The following is a 20,217-nucleotide window of genomic DNA, read 5'->3' as shown; positions in this document are numbered from 1 at the left end:
TAACACACTTATACCGACTCACACGCAAAACGTGAGGGCTGATAACAGCACGCCAACAGAGGTGAGTAATTACTAAAAAATAAGATGCTGGCACTTTAAAAATATTTGGTTGAGTAAACAACGGTGAGCAGGTACTTATAACAGTGAATACTGAAATTGATTATCTGTTGAAAGGCGATATTGTCAATTAATAAGTTCTTTTTAATTTGTAGAAATAAATAATGATCAGGAAAACCTAATACAGAGAAATGGAAAACGTATTAAGATGAGTACCACATATGCGAAAAATGTAATTCATCCAAGGTGGATTACTTTTTAAAGCTGTTTAAATTTATAAATACATTTGTAAAATAATTTGTTGTTATATAACATTTTATTTATTTCCAACATTTATATTAATATTTAAGTATATATATAAATATTAAACAGCAAATGTAAGCCTTTTTATAACTAACTAATGTTGGCCTTAAGGATCTTAAAAAGTATATTTGTAATACTTTTTGATGTTAATTTATTTATGTTTGTTTTGTTTTTATTACACTTGTTTCCAGTTAACGTGAACTTTCAACTGCCTCCGATCATACCACCCACATGGCCCATGGTGAAGCTTATTACATTTGATGATATGGCTGTCGTAATAGTAGCAGCAGCGATAACAGCTCGTCGTCGGTGGGTTTTGCCAGCCTACAAGTTTAAAAGCAAGCAAATCAAATGTGATTCACATATGGTCCCTTGCCCCAGTTAATATTTCCCACTTCCCCATAACACTTACAAGTACTGAACTCCAGCTGGTTTCTCAGAAAACACCTTTCCACCGGTTCCATCACTACCCAAGGCTTTTTAGAAGTGTAAGTGGGTTGCACGTGGGGAGGTCGGTAGGTCGGATTAATTGGTGCCCTGTGTGTTGATGAAGTTGTGGTGGATTTTGTCGTTGAAGTTGTGGTGGGTTCTGTTGTTGCAGTTGTGGTTGGTACTGTTGTTGAAGTTGTGGTGTGTTCTGTTGTCGAAGTTGTAATAGGATCAGTTATTGTAGATGTAGTGTGCTCCAATGTTGAAGTTGTAGTAGGATCAGTTGTTGTAGTCGTGGTGGATTCGGTTGTTGGCGTGGTTTGTTCCTCTGTTGACGTAGCTAACGTTGTTGCTACTCTTGTTGTAGTGGTTGGCATATAATCTACTGGAATCTCTGGAATCGTATCCTGAGCCCAAATTCCAGCTACCAAAAACCATATAAAAATTAATGAAATTTCAACAGCGGACTTCATTTCTGCCGAGCTGAGTTTACTTGGGTTGATTACAATTAATACTGAAACTGATCGCTTTTAAAAGCTTGCTCTTGTTTTGTAGAGCTTAAAGTCACTTATATCCACTTACTCGCAAGAGCTGTGGACTGATAACAAAACATAAGCAACTAGAGAGGACAAGTGCCTAAAATGTTTAAAAATAATATGCTTCTAAATAATATCTGGTTGAGTAAACAGAAGTGAACAGCATTTTAGGGAGCACACACACAAAAAAATGACTTATCAGAATTTGTGGCGAAATTGTCGTTTTGATTCGCTGAAATTACTTGCGGGTGGATGAACACGCATGCGCAACTTACCTTGTAACACTTTACTGTTTGATTTTAACGTTTTTATCATCGCAACGTAAATAAAGTGGGTAAGAGAAATGGAAGAGTCGATGACCCAGAAAATTTCGGTCAAGAGTAAAGTTACTTTGTGAAAACAATGATGCTTAAAGAAAATTTTAGCCCATTTTAAACCAGTCTTGAGCCTTATTTTAATAAATTAATTTTTTTAATAAGTTTTAATAATATTTGAGAGTGTGACGTACCTATTTGGCCGCCCTCGAGTACTTAAATATATTGCGATATTTTAAGCGTTTTTTCTAAAATCTATTGTTCTTATACCCTTGCATTGGGTATTATAATTCCAGTCATCAATTTGTAACGCAGTGAAGGAGACACTTCCGGCCTTTTTAATATTATCTATTCTTGTTCTATATTTATTGTTTTGGTAAATAGATATATGATTGTTGTGATATGTTATATATGAAAGGATATATCAAATTCGGATTGCCGAAGTTGGTTTTCTTTCTTATTTTTGATTAGACATTTTTGGCGTCATTGCCACCACCGTAAAATACAATATGGTTTGTGTCTTAGCTGGCTAACTGTAAGATACATTGTAAAATGTAGATACAAGAAAAGCTCAAATGCTCAGTTCGCGGTCAAGAAACGTCTGCTGTTCACCTTGCTTGTTTGACCATGATATTCTTTATTTTTTATTAGCCATCCAACTGTATCAAACTAATTAGCTATTAATTTATTCATAAATTTATTAATGCAATACAATAACAATTCAAAATATTTATAAATATCCGTATGAACTACAGAAGTAATGAACCGAACAAGAGATTTGGTGTATATTTGAAACTTTCAGATCCGTTTATTATCCTTTTAATGGCGTTATTGAGATTTTATCCTTAATCATAGCTGAAATGGAAAACAAAAAATTGTGTTTATAAGCTCCAAATGAATTGAAAACCTCTGAGGCCTTGTAAAAATGTTCAAAATACCTCAACATCCTAATTTATTTACATAGTGAAATGCACTTTTTCATGTTCCGAGTTATGTTTCCGTTAGCACGCAGTACATCATGACTAGTATGGAAAGGATACCAAATGCAAACCAAGCCATTACGGGGATTCTTAGGGCATCGATAGACCAAAATGACTCATTGTTTTGGAATGGTGTGAGGCCCCTTTCAAGCTGAAATTTATACATTAGCCTCCACACATAAGGAAATTCCCAAAAGGCGATTTTACCCACGCTTACGATTTAATATTAAAGCGATATCCATTGAGTTCGCTCCTCGCAAATCACAGAAAATTATTCCCAATTTTCCGGATTATTCAGTTTCCATAAGCAGCATAAGTGTAAACTTGTAAAATTAGTAAGTGTCACCAGATGATTGTAATGTGCGATCTCATTAAAATTTTAATTTTTTACTTGCCCTTTTATTAGTTTTTATCAATGCTTTTAAACTATTAGGCGATTAATGATAAATGATTTAAGCCCCAGGACAAACAGACAAAGACGTACAGTTGTATTTTCTTAATATTTTTATTACACATAGTCATAATACAATTCGTAGGTGCTCAACAAGTGGTGTTCAACTGAATAGGAAATAAACCTTATTTGCTGGTTCGGATTTCCATGGGAAAGTGCTTTCGAGTTACAATTTAGTTAAGCTTCAATACAGTTTTCCTTCGATTCGCGTAATGATGTTGTGCATATAATTTAGCTTAAAATTACTCAAATACAATATTGCATATTTTACGTGTTAGCTTCGCATTACAACTAAAACAAGACATTTGCGTGTTTTTTTTTATTTTTTAACAAATAAAAATGGTACAATTGTGTGAATTGTAAAGTTCTGGTTGATTGGTGGTGGAGCAAACCTAATCTAAGAGAAATTTCGGCAACGAATTCGATGTGACCCTGGCTGGATGGAAAGCGAATGGGTGGTGATGTGGATGGGAAGCAGGTGCGGACATTTACAAGAACATGGGTATTCCAGATATACTTTCTAGAAGTCGTACGAGTTGGCCTCATCGTCGCCCTTGCGTACCTTGAAGACGAATCGATAAATGAGTCCGGCCAGGAGGCCGCCGGCAATGGGACCCACCCAGTAAACCCAGTGGTAGGTCCAGTCGCCCTGGACAACGGCGGGTCCAAAGGATCGGGCGGGATTCATGCTGGCACCGCTCAGCTTAACCTGTAAATCGTGGATTTATAAAACTTTCAGTCAGATTATCTTCTAATAATCCATCAAAAACTTACTGCGCACAGATGACCTGCGGTGATGGCCAGGCCCACAGCCAGTGGCGCCGATCCCTTGATATCCAGACGACCTGCATCCGAAACCGCCTTCACCACAAACACCAGGATGAAGGTGATCAGCGCCTCGATCAGCACCGCCTGGGCAGCATCCAGGGAGGAATCAAAGGCGGATACTCCGAGCCCGGAGCCTGCCACTCCATTGAGGGCCACCTTGATCACTGCCGCTCCTGCGATGGCGCCCACACACTGCACGATGATGTAGAAGGCCGCCTTCAGGATGCTGATCTCGCCAACGATCAGGAAGCCAAGGGTCACAGCCGGATTGATGTGGCAGCCACTCAGGTGACCCAAGCCCTAAAAAGTATAGAAAAGATTTCGATTTTAATGGATAAAGTCAAAGAAAATTGATTGACTTCCAGTTTTGCACATTTAATATTAATATTTAAAAGATATTTAATTCAAAATATTTAGAATTCTCAGGATATTTAACAAATATTTATCTGCTAGTATGATTAACTTTGTAGTTCAACACATTTAAGGGAATTTAATATTTAAGCTTACTTAAAACCTTTAATCTAAGTTCAAGCACATTTAAGGGAATAAAATAATTAAACGAAATTTATGTCGCGAATATAACTAAATTTGTTTCATCCTTTTAAAGCTTTTAGACAGAAAAATAAATAAATTTTTGAAATATTCTAATAAATATTAGATTCTAAACGCATATGCATAACAATGTCCCTAAAAAATAAAAATATTCTTTTGAATTAATCTTATTTCTTAACTTTCAACAGATGTCTGTTAGTCAATATTTTCCATTAATATTTATAAGATCACTTATAATTGATTTTATTTCTTAAATTTTAGAAGGGATATTAGGAGAGATAATAGATGGTAAAACCTATCCAAGTATAATTAACTAACTCTCCTCCGATCGGTGCTTGCAAATGTCAAGTTGACAACGCAACATCTTAACCATCTCCGTTTAGTGTTTGCCCTTTGCCATGGCAGCTGATTGTTCGATTTTTCCGAATTTTCCATTGCACAATCGCCAGCACATCGAACTGCCAACGGATACAAGCAATTTGTCACAGCCGAGATGCACTCGAGTGCATTTATTGTGTTTAGTGTGTCGGCAAAGTTCGGGTCGAGCGGCCTGGGTCGAAAGTAAAAGTGATTCGCAGTGGTTCTGTTGAGTCATTGCCCGCGAAGAGATCACATGGTGGCACTTAAATGGAAATCCCAGCCAAACAGCCAGCAAATTGATCGGATCGCATCGGAATGATCGGATCAAGTGTTATGAATGAAGCCGAAACACACTGATCACACTGCGCACACTCAAGGTCGATGTGCAGGCTTCTATGTTTGATATCTCTTTTCAGCCGTGTTTTTTCTACGTTTTGGTGATACGAATTCGATTTCGATATGGATTTCGCATGGCCAATGTCGTGCGTCGCTTTGCCTTTAATTAATAAATGCGCAAAAAAATGCCTGTGTTGGCCGTTCGGCCACAAAACGCTAATTACAAATGCCGCCAAGAGCAAGATCGAGTCGAGTTTGCGGCCCAAACAGCAAATCCGAGCAGCAACTACAACTCGAACAACTTCTTGACATTTTGGTTATGCTCATGCGTGCATTGCAATTTTTCGTTTTCGTCTATAATATTAAGTTGCCGCTTTTGTTGCCGCTTTGGCTCAGTACCTGACCCAATCGTCAAGATCTGCGTTTTGGGCCTACGTTAGCAAGTAGTGGGCCTATTGTTCGGCTTCATTCAATACCGCAACTCCTCTTAATTGCACACACTCGAACAGTCGTGAAATTAATCAAATTTATTGTCGAGCCCGAAAGCCATAATTAAATTTAATATATGCAACGAAAGCAATCGCGATCGACGTACCGGCTGCGTGTGAAATCTTAGAGTGACGGACCGACTGAACTTAGACATGAGTCATCGATGAAATATGGCAGAAATCGAGTTAGGCCTATAATTTAGTGTTATGATGATAAGGCGATGAAAATTACTTTTATATTTGATAAATATATGCTTTCAAGCATATAGTAAATATCTATTATCAAGGCCTTCTTTTCTCTATCATTACATAAAGTTATTTACTAGAATGGTTATCTTCGCTGAAGATTCTGTTTTCTATTTGCTTACTGATTGAAGTTTTGGAATCCGTGTCTGTCGTTTCTTGCAACGCTAGAAAGGAGGATTAAAGACTGAATACCTTTGGTTCTTCATTAACGAGGCAACTTCTCCAAAAACAAATATTATTACATTAAAAAGGAGATAAAGTGTAACCGGATCTATCTCTAGTGTAGATGAATAACTTAAGACAAATTTAAGGTTTATTGAAAAGGATTCAATCTTGAAAGTGATATTTTCAGACATTTTACCAAAATAAGTTTTCCCTTCCCAAGGATTTTATATCAATAGACATAATCTAAATCAACTGACCATTATTTCTTTATTTTGTGTCAGCACTCTCTAACTTTTCAAGGTTTTCCATTGGCTACGAAAAGTCTGGCAAGTCTCTTCTACAGATCGAGATATATATTTATATATATGTGCAAAGATCGATTGGCTTACGCATGTGCAGTGGAAACTGCAGCTCGACATTTACGCTTAAATCATATTTTATGGCTTTTCAGCTGAAAATCGAATGTTAACTTGTTTGTTTCGTTCTGCTTTTCAGCAGCATTTTGGCGATTGTTGTTGTGTTTTTTGTTGCCTGTTTGCTTGTCGGCCAATTCAATTCAAGTTCGCATCGGGCCAAAGCCAAAGTCGAAGTCGAAGTCGGATTTTGTTCAGCCAACTTGATTCGAATGCGATCGCGAATTGAAAACAAAAACGTGAATGCTGCACGCACTAAATGTTGTTGTTCTTCTTTTGTAGACTTAAACTTAGTGCTTAACTTAAATATGGAAGTACCTAAATCTAATCATATCAGTGATCTTGTTATTTAAATATTTAATTATAATTTTTAACAATTTTCATGGTATTTATACCTTTTAATATCACTGAATAATTGTTTTCGCTGGCACTCTGTAATTTTCCTACGCCATAAAATTCAATTCAAGCCCCTTTAAAATGGCAAACCCTCCCACTAAATTTTCGATAACAATCGCCTAACATGACATGACAATTTACAACCCACATTGAGATCGGTTAATATAAATTTTTCCATGCACGTCTTTTTGTGTTGTTTGCCATTTTCTCTGAGCTTTTTTAGTTGCATTAAATTTCATTTTATTAGCATTTTGTTTGATTTACTTCCTTTAGATGCAAACTGCATACAAATGTGGATGTGCCAGCGATTTGCATTTGAAGTGCCGATCTCGGGGAACGCGATATCCTAGACTTAAGCTTATTGTATATCATATTTCTTGACATATTTCTAACACTATTACTGTTCTGGCCATTATGGGGGCACACACAAATACTGGCAATTAGCACGTTTTCCAATTTGACGCCACGCGTCTTGCTCCATTGAACAGTTATTGCAGGTTTTGGTTGGCTTTTTGGTTTGGCTTATAGCGATAGCGATAACAATGACGAACTACCATTGTCGTCACACCTGCTGGCGAAATTAGCAATGCATACCTGAGTTTATCTGGCTACCAATTGATCGCGACTCGTGCTGCAACGTCATGGAAAAGATGAAAATGAAGGAAAAGGTGGAAAAGTTGGAAAATACGCCACAGCCTGCAGTCATGTGACCGATCTGTTCACGTGATTTGGCAAGCGACGGGTAACTAATTTGCCACTAATAGCGAGTCTGTGTTGCAAGTGTTTTCCGCGGGGAAATGGCAGCGACAAGCTTCCATTATGTTGCCAATATTGCTACTCGATTTCATTATGGTAATTATTAACGCTTTCAATATGATTATTACATTGCAACTGATGATTTGTAATCAGAAATTGGAAAGGAGGACGTTTTTCCTAAGAGCTTGCAAAGTGGTAACCATTATTACGCATACGACATGTATGACAGACTAATTGCTTAACATTATATTTCTATGAAAATCAATAGAAGTTAAATTATTAATCTAACATAACATAACATCACAGATAATATTAATATTATTTAAGCTTTGTTCCAAAATATATAATAAATGAAGTGGCAATCATTATCACTCATACGACATGTATGCCGGACTAATTGCTTACCAAATCCACAACTTAAATTGTTTTAGATTATCACAGATACAAGTAGTATTATTTTTAGCATTTATAATGAATGATTTTTGGCTTAGTTTTGTTTTAAAATATTTAATAACTTAACTCAATAATATACATATTTTAAAACTTTTTCTGTGAGTTTTCGGAAGCCTGTTTTTTCCACATAATGTTATATGAGGGAGCTAAAAATAGAACATCATAGAAGCCTTTTCGTGTTCTTGATGGATTCGGTCGGTTGAGCTTGACTTTTGTGGTGCCATAAATCGAATGCAAAGCGTAGATCGCTTTAAATGCTAAAGCACGACAAACAGTCGTCACTCCGCACAGCATAGCGTAATTAAACGCATAATAATCTAATTGCATATTTTGCGTGTTGATTAATGTTAATTGCCAGCGCAGACGCTTTTGCTGCGAGCGCGCATTTATTATTCGCACTGCGAGTGAGTTCCAGTGTGCGTTTGTAAATCTGTCAATTTTGTAAATTACATTCGCACGCAGTCTTGAGTTTTGAGCGGCGAGCTCAGCATTCGTTCTGCTGTGTTTTTGTTTTTTTCTTACGGCTGGCCCGCGTTGTTGTCGCTTTTAAATGCCAATGTCTCTTGGCCAAAAAGCGCAGCGTTTGTGAATGAGCCGAAAGTGTAACGCGGCGGTGGCGTGTCCTTGAAAATGCCCGCCGATCAACGCACGCACCGCCGACTTCGGGCCACAAAATCTCCGACTTGGATAGCAGATCTCAAATAAGAAATCTCTGGCCCGATGCGTTCTCTTTGTGTGATCTGTATTAGGTTCATAAGGGTGGACCTAATGATAAACTAAGAGCTTTTATAAAATTAAAATCTAATTTCAACCAGTTACAAATCCTGCTAATTAATAATTAATATGAAAAAAGTCAGAGCCACATTTACTATTAATTAAAATGTATAAAACTCAATAAAAAAAGACATAGCGAAGTATTTTTTTTGTATTTTAAACCATAAAAAAATTCTACGTATTTTAAGTTTATTATACCCGTTACTCGTAGAGTAAAAGGGTATATTGTATTCGTGCAAAAGTATGTAACAGCTAGAAGGAACTGTTCCCGACCCTATAAAGTATATATATTCTTGATCAGGATCACCTCCTGAGTTGATATAGCCATGTCCGTCTGTCCGTCTGTCTGTCTGTCTGTCCGTATGAACGCTGAGATCTCGGAAACTATAAAAGCTAGAAGATTGGCATTTTGCATGTAGATTTTAGAAGTTCCTACGCAGCGCAAGTTTGTTTCAAAATGGTGCCACGCCCCCTTTAACGCCAACAATCGCTTATACACGATTTTAAAAATTTAAATATTTCGGAAAAGTAAAAATGCAGTTTTATTGTGTTTATCAATACCTATCGAAATGTAGAAGAAATTTTTCAAATCGGACCATTCGTAAAAAAGTTATGCGTGATCAAAGTTTTTATCTCCATCTCCCTCGCACTCCCTTTACCTGAGTAACGGGTATCTGATAGTCGGGGCACCCGACTATAGCGTTCTCTCTTGTTTTAAATATGTACCTTCGAAAATTGTATTAAATTTTATAAAAAAAAATGTTCTTGCATTGTACATTTTTCAATACAAATGTATCCAAGTCCTTCCTAAAAATTAATCATACGTCCTGTAAGCCAAGTCAACATTATTTCAATAAAAACTAAATAGGAAACTAGGCAGTTAACTAAAATGATTTTATATTTCAAAAACAATAAATTTCGTTCCAAAAATGTTAACTAGTTTTTGGTCCATCCTAGCTTAAATTTGTATGCGTATAGTTACCTGGGCGATTGTGGCCACCGTCAAGCCAAAGGTGAATGCGATTTGTGGTACACTTCCGCTCGTTGTGCTGCCAACGCCGACGAAGACCAAGAAAAATGTGCCCAGCAGTTCACCGAGCAGCATGCGCCAGATTTTCTTGTTCTCGGTTATGTCGGCAACGCCAACGAATTTCGACATTTCTGCAAATGGAAAAGACAGACCGAACAGAACCCAATATTAGTAATCGCAACAAAACATAGAAATCAGAAAAAACAGTTGATTGAGACCTGCGCAGCGCATGCCAAATCATTATTAATTATTAGTTTTTGTCAGCTTATTGTCATTTTTATGCAGCTCTTAGTCAATAAAGTCGGCATGAAAAAATTACAAAAGTGTGGTGTTTATTTAAGTGGGACTATTAGCAAAAAAGTAATTAAGTTTCACTTCTTTTGGTAAAGTTTTTATTTAAGGTTTAGAATTTGTTGTGCAAGTTTTCAATTTATATTTATTTGTAGTAATTTCATTACCGTTTCTACTAGTTGGCAAGTAAATATAAGGTATTTGACGTATTATGTGACGTTATAGGCATTGCAAATGCACTTTAGAATGTGCACGTTTGTTGCAATTACGTCAAAGAAGTTATAGTGAATATTCACACCTCGTTTTCTTGGAATACCTAGGCTCAGTTCATACAAATTAAACAAAGATTATTCATAAGTATCCAAAATAACAGGGTCAATACTCAATAATTATCGCTTAATATTGTTTACTCGTTGTTCAAACAATTTGCCCTTTTGCACAGTCCGTTCAAACAATTTGCATCGTTTTATTAATTAATTTGTTTAATAGCACTTTGGTGTTTACTTCCTGGCAGAAGCCTTTCATTTGTCATTATTGCTCGCGCCAGTCGCAGTTGAGTGCTAATGAGTGGGTGTTAATTAATTTGTCTACGCGCCAAGCTGTCTTAGCAAATATTTGCGAATAAATGCAGTCTAAGCCCCCATTGCACTGCCAATAAAACTATTTATAAACGTGATGACTGCCTTTTAATTTGGTGCAATTAAAAGAAATGTGGGGCTTATCAAAGAGTTGAGAAATTCTGGCTGCCTTAAAAAGGCTTCACCTCGTTAGTTAAGCCGCATTTAAATAGAGATATTTTTTTAGAGCTGTCACTTGACCAAAATGCCAGTTTAAGTGATAAACACACAACGCCCCTTTTTCCACTGATAAGTGACGCGATGTTATCGCCAAGTTCGCACACTTCACTTAATATGGCAATTATCTGGCGTCCCATGACTCTGACTACCAGAGATAATGGCAAAGGAAGGAAAACCTCATAAAAATCTGGGTGTCAACAGGCAGTTACGACTTGCTACTGGCATCAGCTCAAAAGCAATTACTAAATGCATTGCCTCCTTTAAATTCCGCTGAAGTATTACAAATCGGGTGAAAATATCAAATGGCAAATACCAGATGCAGGTTAACGTGATCTGAATTTGAAGAAATCCCTGAGGAATTCCCCCCTGCAAAACCCCAGAAAACCCATAAATAACTTGAGCTGACAGCAACTTGTGATATTTCTTGGAAATCAATTGAAATTTGGCGTCACTTTTTATCGAAATAAAACTACAGAGCGATAAGGCAATAAAAGTTAGAACCTATGGTGTGACTAACAGAGTTTAAAAGTGACAGTAAATTTAAAAAATCTATATCACACTTTTGATCTAAATATTTTAAGCCCAGGAAGTGCCCATTAAAGAATATTAAGTGAGCCATAACCATTTTATCAAATGAAATATGATAGTTTCGACATACTTTGGTAGGCGGATACACCCACATAAGGTGCGTAAATAAGATTGGCAAATGAAACCAGATCAACCTGTTGACAAGAATCGCAATTGGCCAAAACTCAATTAGCATAATTGTACGAAATTTATGGGTTATTTGCAATAAACATTTGTTTAATTCGTTCAGTGTTCTCTCTATGTTAATTTGCAGAGACAAAAACCAATGTAAATTGATTTTAATTAAAGATAACGAAATGTCAAACATAATTACACGATCATTGTGGGACAAGCAAACACAAATTATTGTTGAACTGTGCATCTCCGTTTGACAATCAATCAATATACTGTAAAATGCGCGAGGGGGAAATTAATAACTTTATCTGCCAGATATTAATCACGGCAATTGAATTTAAAATCGAGATTCAAGTTCAATGGAACTTGAGGATCATTAATAAGCAATTTGTGGGGCTTTCATTTAAGGCTTTGAGCTGTGAAATGCACTTGGTTTAATGGCTGTTAGCCAGTTTAGTTGACATTCAAATAGGCAGTAACTCTTGGGTGAGTTATATAGAATATGGTACTTTGTATACATAACGCTTGGGCAATCAGCAGCAATCAGTTCTATAATTGATGAGCTTTATATCTTTAAGGTTTGCTTTCAGGAAGCAGACTAACTCAACAGGTCTCCATAAAGATAAAGTAGTGACTGCTACCTAAAAATAAACCTTATCTCGGGTGCTCAAGCGACTTAATCTAAATTGCCCGGTGCGATTTGTTTTGGGCCTTAACAACCTTCATAGGCCTTCTTGTCACATCCTTGGGACTTGGCTAATGCTCAACATAACACACATCTTGATATGCCATTGAAATTGGTCTGAAGAAAATGCGAAACCCAATAAATTATTGTGGCCGGCAGGCACATTAAAAAATGAAATTAACAATAAGAAAAAATCATAATAACAACAATTACACACAATATTCATCAATTGGAAGGTGAGGGCGTGACGACGTCGAGGCTTTCGGTTGGATTTTGTATATGTGTTTTAGCAAAAAATACAAACCATATAGACATAAAAACAATCCATCAGCAAGGCCAGTCGAGATACATTTGCGAGATGAAGATTTATCTGTGTTAATTTCGCCTTTAATTTGTCGAATACAATTTGATAATGTCCATAATGAATCGTAATTAATTTAATTAGAGGTAAAAGTTAGGTTCGAGATCGTCCAATGAATTCTAAGTGATTTGATTAGAGCACAAAGGTGTTTTCTAAATAAATTCAAGAACCGGGAACACTACATCAATTTTCCAGCCCATCAATCAGAACATGACAGTGTCATTGTCAATGCCATCGACATGAAATTAATTAGTGTGGCGCACATCAAAAGCAAACTTGCTTCGCTATCGCCAAAAAAAACATAAACAGAAACGAGCACAACTCGAACATTTAACATTTAATTTCTTTCAAATCGAAAAATTCCCGGCGTATGCGTAATAATATTTATTATCGGCTGCAAAATGGTTCGTTCTGGAGTCTTGCCATTAAAAAGTTGGCTTGGAATCGCCTGACCCACATACCAAAAAGTACCTGTTTGTGTTTAATACCACTAGTACCTGTACCTGGCACTTGATTTTGATGGCTTTGTCCCGTTTTTTTATTTTTTGCAGAGCCAAATTTGAAATTCAAAGCAGGTAAAGAGTGGCTTCGTTTCGGACTTCGTCTCACTCTTTTTTCTTTCTCTTTGGCTTCCGTGTTTGAAAACAACAAGCGAGCTCAACAATAAGCAAAGAAAACAAAACAAAACAATTTTTTATTACTCGTGCTCGAAGAGATTGAAATCTCTCGCCGGCGAAGTTTCAAGCGCTTGATACTCTTACAAAGAGTTCAACTATTATGTGGCCACTCCTTCACAAAATTCATTTAAATGATTTCATTTCTTACAAAGTATCTTAAAGTAGTAAAATACTTGAAAATTATATTTAACTATTATGCAGTTATTTTATAAATGTTATACTAATTTCCCATAAATTCATATTTTAAGTTAGATTAAACTAAAAATGTTTGCTTATACTGTTCCTGCAACTCAACTACCAATGACTCTCCCTTAAATGATTCAATTTCTTACCAAATATCTTAAAGTAGTACAATACTTCAAAGTTAACTGCTAAACTAATTTCCCATAAATTTTAAGTTAGACTGTTACCATCTGATTAAACTAAAAATGAATGCTTATACTGTTGCTGCAACTCAACTCGCAACTCCCAACATTTCTTTCTTTAAACTCAAATAAAATACTATTTTCAGGGTATACAAAATTCGTAACCTCGCAGAACCTGCAAATGCAATTAAAATGTCAAGGTCGTTGCACATTTCACCCACACCCCTTAATAAAAAATCTTAGCACTTTCGTTATCGCTGGCAGGCCTGATAAATCGCAATCCTCGTGGGAAGTATTCTAAGCCGCAGTTAAAATTCACTTTCACAGGCGCAGAACCTTCGGCACGATTCAAGTGGTACTCGTAATATTTAACTATTTCGCAATGCCCGAGATAGCATCTTGAATTTGCGGCCCGCTAGCTTTCAAGTGATTGCCAAGTAGGTTCTGGCCGACGATTTATGGCTATTGCCCGGTGGAATAGCCAACTGAATGACTGACCGATAAGATAGGTGAGCTGTCTGCTCCCAGAAAGCCAGATAGCCAGAGAATTTCAGATCCCCATGTACGGTTTTATTTGACTGGCCTGCATATAATTACCGTATTATTAGCAACTCCCGGCACTGGAAATTGCTCGGCTCTTGAACCCAAATATAGTAATCCACATTGGGTGTCCGAATCGGAATCTATGCCAAGTTGGCCGGGACTGTTTTAAGTGCATGTCTGACCCCCGGGAAAAGCGGCGCTGCAGTCGCCATAAACTTGATGTTGCCGCGGATGTCCGCTCGACATGGTCTTGCACCTGTTCTGGTTGTTTCTAATGTGGCTCACATCCTGCAAACCTGGTATGGCACGCCCACTGAGAGAAATTGGGGAATACTTAAAGAAATACTAGATTTCTTTTCTTCTAATAACAATGTTTTCTTAGCAAAGATATTCAATATTTAAGGATTGAATATTCTTATAACATTTGATCTACAGTTTTCTAATTTTTCAATGATTCCTTACAGAATATGAGATCTAACATAGAGATCGTTTTTATTTCCATTAACTAAGACTGATTAAATTAAATGATAATTGACTATCGCTAGCTTATCCTAATTGTTATTTTAAGAATATAAGGTTTAACATGAAGACCGTAAAGATAATAAACAAGATCTTAATATTTTAGAATTTTAAAAACTGTTCCTTAATATTATCTTTATAATTTATGTTGATAATCAATTAAAAACAAAACTTCTGGGCGACTTTACTTTGGATAGGTTGAACTTGTGTAAGACCTGCAAAGGGTGGCATCTATTTTATAATAACTGATTTTTGTGAGTAACTATTTCTTTCAGTGCTTCTTGTGTCCAACCTTGGCTATAGCAAAAATCAAGGTGTGGGGGCGTGCCGAGGCACACGTGCCCCATCCGCAATAAAGGCCAAGTCAAAGGCTTGGCTCTGCAAAAGCCGCTCCCAAGTCCTGGCCCCGAATCACTTGGCTGGTTATGTTGATTGGGGAACTTGGGTTAGTGGCCATGACTTATCTGCGTATTATTAGAACATGAGCAATGTCATCGCCTGTCGCCTTTTCTCACCTCGTTGCAGGATGGAAAGCATTTTCCGCTCTTACAACTCATTAATTCGCTCGAGTCACGCAAATTTGGCATAAGTTTACTAATTTATGTCCATTTCTGCTCATATGTTTCTTAATCATTCAGACAAGGAGTGGGGAACACAGAAATCGACTGACTGACAAAAAGGATTCACAACAAGAAAGGAAAGCTAACTTCGGGCGAAGCCGAAGTTGATATACCCTTGCAGAATATTTTATAAATTATATTGTCCAAAATTATTCATATGATGTATTCTTAATACTCATAAAATGTCCCAACTTCCTAACTTTAAAAACACCAAAGTTATGTCATTTCCAATCGTTCAGTTATATGGCAGCTATAAGATATAGTCGGCCGATCCTTATGAAATTTGGTAGGTCGGATTGATTAGCCAAAAATAAAACCCATAGAAAATCCCAACTTCCTAACTTTAAAAACACCAAAGTTATGGCTTTTCCGATCAATCAGTTATATGGCGGCTATAGGATATAGTCGTCCGATCCTTATGAAATTTGGTAGGTCGGATTGATTAGCCAAAAATAAAACCCATAGAAAATCCCAACTTCCTAACTTTAAAAACACCAAAGTTATGGCTTTTCCGATCGTTCAGTTATATGGCAGCTATATGATATAGTGGCCCGATCCGGCTCGTTCCGACTTATATACTACCTGCAATAGAAATACAACTTTTGGGAAAGTTTCAAGCAGATAGCTTTAAAACTGAGGGACTAGTTTGCGTAGAAACGGACGGACAGACGGACAGACGGACAGACGGACAGACGGACAGACGGACAGACGGACAGACGGACAGACGGACGGACAGACGGACGGACAGACGGACAGACGGACATGGCTAGATCGACTCTCCTGGTGATGCTGATCAAGAATATATATACTTTATAGGGTCGGAAATGTCTCCTTCACTGCGTTGCAAACTTTTGACTGAAATTATAATACCCTCTGCAAGGGTATAAAAACAAGTTTTATGGGTTATGATAGTTTTTAAGGTGTACCAAATGGGTATTTTCTTGACTGACGTCACGTTGAAACGTGTGCAATTATCATCAACAAGAAAGTGAAAATAAATTAGTGATATTTTGAAGAGACAGCTGCTTTAATGGATTTTATATAAGACTTGGTTTGACATATATAAGGTTAAAAAAAGAACAAATGACTTTACATTAAGGAGTGTCTTAAACAATTTGACCATATAAACGACTCGCGTTAATTTGATTGCGTAAATTTACAAAGCTTATTTTTGTCCATATATGCAAATTATGTTATTGTCGTTTATCTGAAGTGAGTGCCAAGCACTGGGGCATTAATTTCCCATATGTAAGTGCAAAACAAAAGGTTCTCGCATATTGTTTTCAATCCATTTCGTCTACAACAATTAATCAACTTAATCGGATTATTAATTTCGGTTTGCGCAACTCTTGGGCACTTTTGTTCGGTTAGGTGATGATTTTATTAATAACAGTCGCGGGAAAGATCGAAACCTGTTCGCTGGCCATTAAAATCGTTATAAATTAATTAGTCAGCCGGGCAGGGACTATTCAGTTTTCGTTTGCTGTGCGGGAGGAGTGCGTCCCCATCGACTTGTAATCTTTATGGGCTTTTGCTCAAACGAATTTATGTCGCTTTAACTCGCTAACAATGTACCATAAATCAGGTGCGATTTATTGAGGGTTGTGCTTTATGACTAACTTTGGAAATTTACCAATTAATTGCGATAATTTGAGATGAACTGATAGGGAGATTTTGTAGGTGCTTTTTTAAATTAAAACTTTAAAGCCCCTAAAAAAGATAATAAAAACAATATCTTTAGGTTCTCTTTTTACTCAAAAATGTATTTAATTTGTAACTCTCTAATTAAAAAAATTGTTAAAAACTTCAAACATTAATTTTAATGAAAACCCAATAATTAGAAAACACAATTTAGATTAAGTTGCAACATTGCAACAACATTCGAACATTCCAATTATTATCCCCACAATTCCGTACATTTAATTGAACGTTACGTGAATTAAAAACTTTCCATGGGAACCGAGCATTTTCGCTTCTGTGCATCTCAATGGCAGCTTATTATCTTAATTATAAGCTATCTGATTAACAAACAAGTTGATCTTCCACTGAAAACTGAGCTGAGATGTCTTGAAATAAGTAGAGATGCGCACTAACTGTGCTAAATGTCTAAATGTTCTATGGCCGTACCAAAACAATTTCCTGGCTTTAAGTGTGCTACTGTTTTGAATGCCAATTTCACCGTGATGTCATGTCAACTTGGCTCACGATTATTACTGTAATTTCATATCTGCGAATCCGACGCCATAAAAACAGCAACTAACGTCAGGTGGAAGTGTATATATAGCGATGTTGGCCCAAGATGACAACGCATTGAATTATGAGTCGGGGAAGATGTTCAAGCAAAAAAAAAGAGAGAGATCAAATTAGCCACACGTTTGTACTATAATTTGCAGAATTTCAACGCCCAAGGGTCGCGAATTTCTCACGCACCTCACAAAACTATTTTTAAGGTCTTATTACTCTCAACAAAAAAATGCCACCATTAACCAATGAACCAAGCAGTAAAAATATTTAATATCTAAATCAAATATTGAACCTTGTGTTTAAACACTTGATCAAATAGAAGCTCAGGCGTTGACATTAATTAGCTGGAACCGAGAATTTCAATAATGGAGCTTGGCTGGCAAATGAATTTTAGCACTAGGTAAATATTATCGCCATTATCACAACGATATCGGTGGAACAAGCGGCGAAAATGACGCCAGAAATAGTCTTTAATTCTTGGTGGTAAACAGAAAATGCAATTAAGATTTTAATTAATTGCCTGTTGAAGCTGCACAAATAAAAACTCCCATTTTTCGGCTACTAATTTGTTTTTTTCTTCCAGTTCATTCACTTGACGGTGTAGTTTTTTATTGCTTTCGTTGGGGAGTCATCAACATCATCATCGTTTGAATTGCCCGACTGTAGTTTCCGCTGTTGTTTACCTATCAAAGTTTTCTCCTATCTATCTTTTTTTCTTCTTTCGAGGCTTTTCTGTCATGCAAACTTTCAGTTACAGAAATCATCATCAATCGCCACGGAAGCTAAATCAAAGCAGCACAAAAAAATACGTCTAACTATAGAAAAATAACTTGAGGCTAATTTACTGTCTTTGTCACGCTGCGCCAGAGAAATTATTGAAAAGCAATCATCTCGTTATCGATATCGACAGGCGGGCTACTCTTTGATTTACTCATTCAGCCCAACGAAAAAGATGATTTATCAAAATATATTAAGATAGCTTATTAGAGATGATTAATTACACAGGAATGATTTATTTCTAAGCAAATTTTTTAGGCCACTTTGGGTTTGTTTAGAAAGTGAAGTAGTCTCAAGTTTTCATTTAAATTAAAATTAAACTACAAAATAGTTTAATAAAATATGTAGTTACAATATAAGAAAGAATAAGTTAACATTTCTTGGTATGCATTTTTTTGGGATAACTCAATCAAAAGTGTGTAAATAATTTCTTACGATCTATCTTAAAGTATATTAAACAAGGTTCATAATTTAAAAATATTTTTGAAGTCTAAGCTAAAACAAATTGTTAATTATTTTTGAAATAATCAAAAAATTAGTTTTAGAAGACTTCTGATAAAATCGGCTTGGAACTATTTTTTCTTCATCACTTTTTTTTTTAAGTTCCGGGGGTTTCTCAGAGTATCTTAAATATGACCGAAAAATGAGTTGTTAATATTTTTTATTTTATCTGATATCTTAATTAACAAACTACCTTTTTTGAAAATTAGAAACACTTTCTATGACTCAAATCTCTCTGCAAACTGAACAAGTGGGTTGAGTTATTGCAAACCGAAACAAATATAGACATTTGATTTAATATTTTTCAAACAAAAGAGGAAAGCCCCAAAAGAGTGGCATTAACTTTCGCAGATAATCGAAACAATTTCGCGCACTCTTCGCCCCCATTTGATTTGCAATTAACCTTCGCACACACGCACACGCATAGTTCGCATTCTCCAGTCTCCAATCTTCAATCACTCACCTGTTTTCTCAACCATTTTGCTGTCTTCTGTCTTTGGTAGACTGTCTTCTGTCTTCGATCTACTGTCTTCTGGAGAGTGCCACTTGAGATTTTCGCGAAGCGTGGGGGGTTTTTGAATTGAACTTGTGTTTTGCTTTCGTTTTCAAAGCGCGCTTTTTGCTCAATTTTTTTGTGCTGCACAGGTAAAAGTGAGTTAGCGAGCACTCGAATCAAACTGAATTGTGCCAATAGTTTTTTTGTGGCCGAAATATAATTGTTAAGGTTAAGAGTCTTGAGGTTGCACAATTGTCAGGCACTTGACCACAGAGTCGAATGGGCGGACTGTGGAGTTGTCTTGTCAAATTATTATTTTCACCCGACTGCCTGTTTTCCTTAGCTCGCCTTGTTTATTTTCACACTGGGCTCAATTATGATTTGCTCGAAATTGGAAAGCGCAACGTACAATAACTCGATTTTATTATATCAATTAAATTAACCGCTCCCGAACTCGATTTCCTTTTCGAATTTATTTTCAAATTACCGTTGCCGCTTGAATTTTCTTTTCTCGGATATTGTAGTGCTTACTTATGAGCTGTGCTACCACGTTCGCTGCTCGAGCGCAAATAAACGTTGGCAACGTTGCGGCTGTAACTGATATACTCTCTGTCGCAGTCGCAGTCGCTGTCGCTGCCTCAGTTGCCGTCGACGTCGGCCGTGGCAGCGACGCCGACTGAGGCAGCGACGTCAGATTTTTAGTTTTGGGGCTTGGCCAAACGCTCGAAAGGATCTGGGTTCGGAATACACCTGCTCTGGTGATGACTTAATC

General features: G+C 36.6%; 2 protein-coding genes across 3 annotated transcripts; both read right to left on the bottom strand.

Annotated features, from left to right (window-relative positions):
• Positions 1-82: 82 nt before the first annotated feature.
• Positions 83-1,279, bottom strand: LOC108044861 (integumentary mucin C.1). 2 transcript variants are annotated; one of them, XM_017124022.1, is made up of 3 exons: positions 773-1,279; positions 498-684; positions 83-164 (listed from the first exon to the last, which is right to left on the bottom strand). In XM_017124022.1, exons 1-2 carry the CDS (start codon positions 1,260-1,262, stop codon positions 536-538), a joined length of 639 nt encoding a protein of 212 aa, XP_016979511.1. In that variant the 5' UTR covers positions 1,263-1,279; the 3' UTR covers positions 83-164; positions 498-535. The 2 variants fall into 2 exon arrangements, with proteins under 2 accessions (XP_016979511.1, XP_016979510.1); XM_017124021.1 differs by lacking the exon at positions 83-164 and having other exon boundaries at positions 437-684.
• A 1,821-nt stretch (positions 1,280-3,100) lies between these two features.
• LOC108044865 (aquaporin) lies at positions 3,101-20,001 on the bottom strand. Its single transcript, XM_017124027.2, has 4 exons — positions 19,413-20,001; positions 9,820-9,998; positions 3,845-4,198; positions 3,101-3,779 (listed from the first exon to the last, which is right to left on the bottom strand). The coding sequence occupies exons 1-4, from the start codon at positions 19,426-19,428 to the stop codon at positions 3,591-3,593; spliced, it is 738 nt and encodes a 245-aa protein (XP_016979516.1). The 5' UTR covers positions 19,429-20,001; the 3' UTR covers positions 3,101-3,590.
• Positions 20,002-20,217: the final 216 nt, after the last annotated feature.

This window comes from Drosophila rhopaloa, unplaced genomic scaffold (assembly GCF_018152115.1).
Source record: "Drosophila rhopaloa isolate 14029-0021.01 unplaced genomic scaffold, ASM1815211v1 contig_115, whole genome shotgun sequence".
In the NCBI taxonomy this organism is placed as follows: Eukaryota; Metazoa; Arthropoda; class Insecta; order Diptera; family Drosophilidae; genus Drosophila; species Drosophila rhopaloa.
This window is presented reverse-complemented; position numbering and strand designations above follow the sequence as displayed.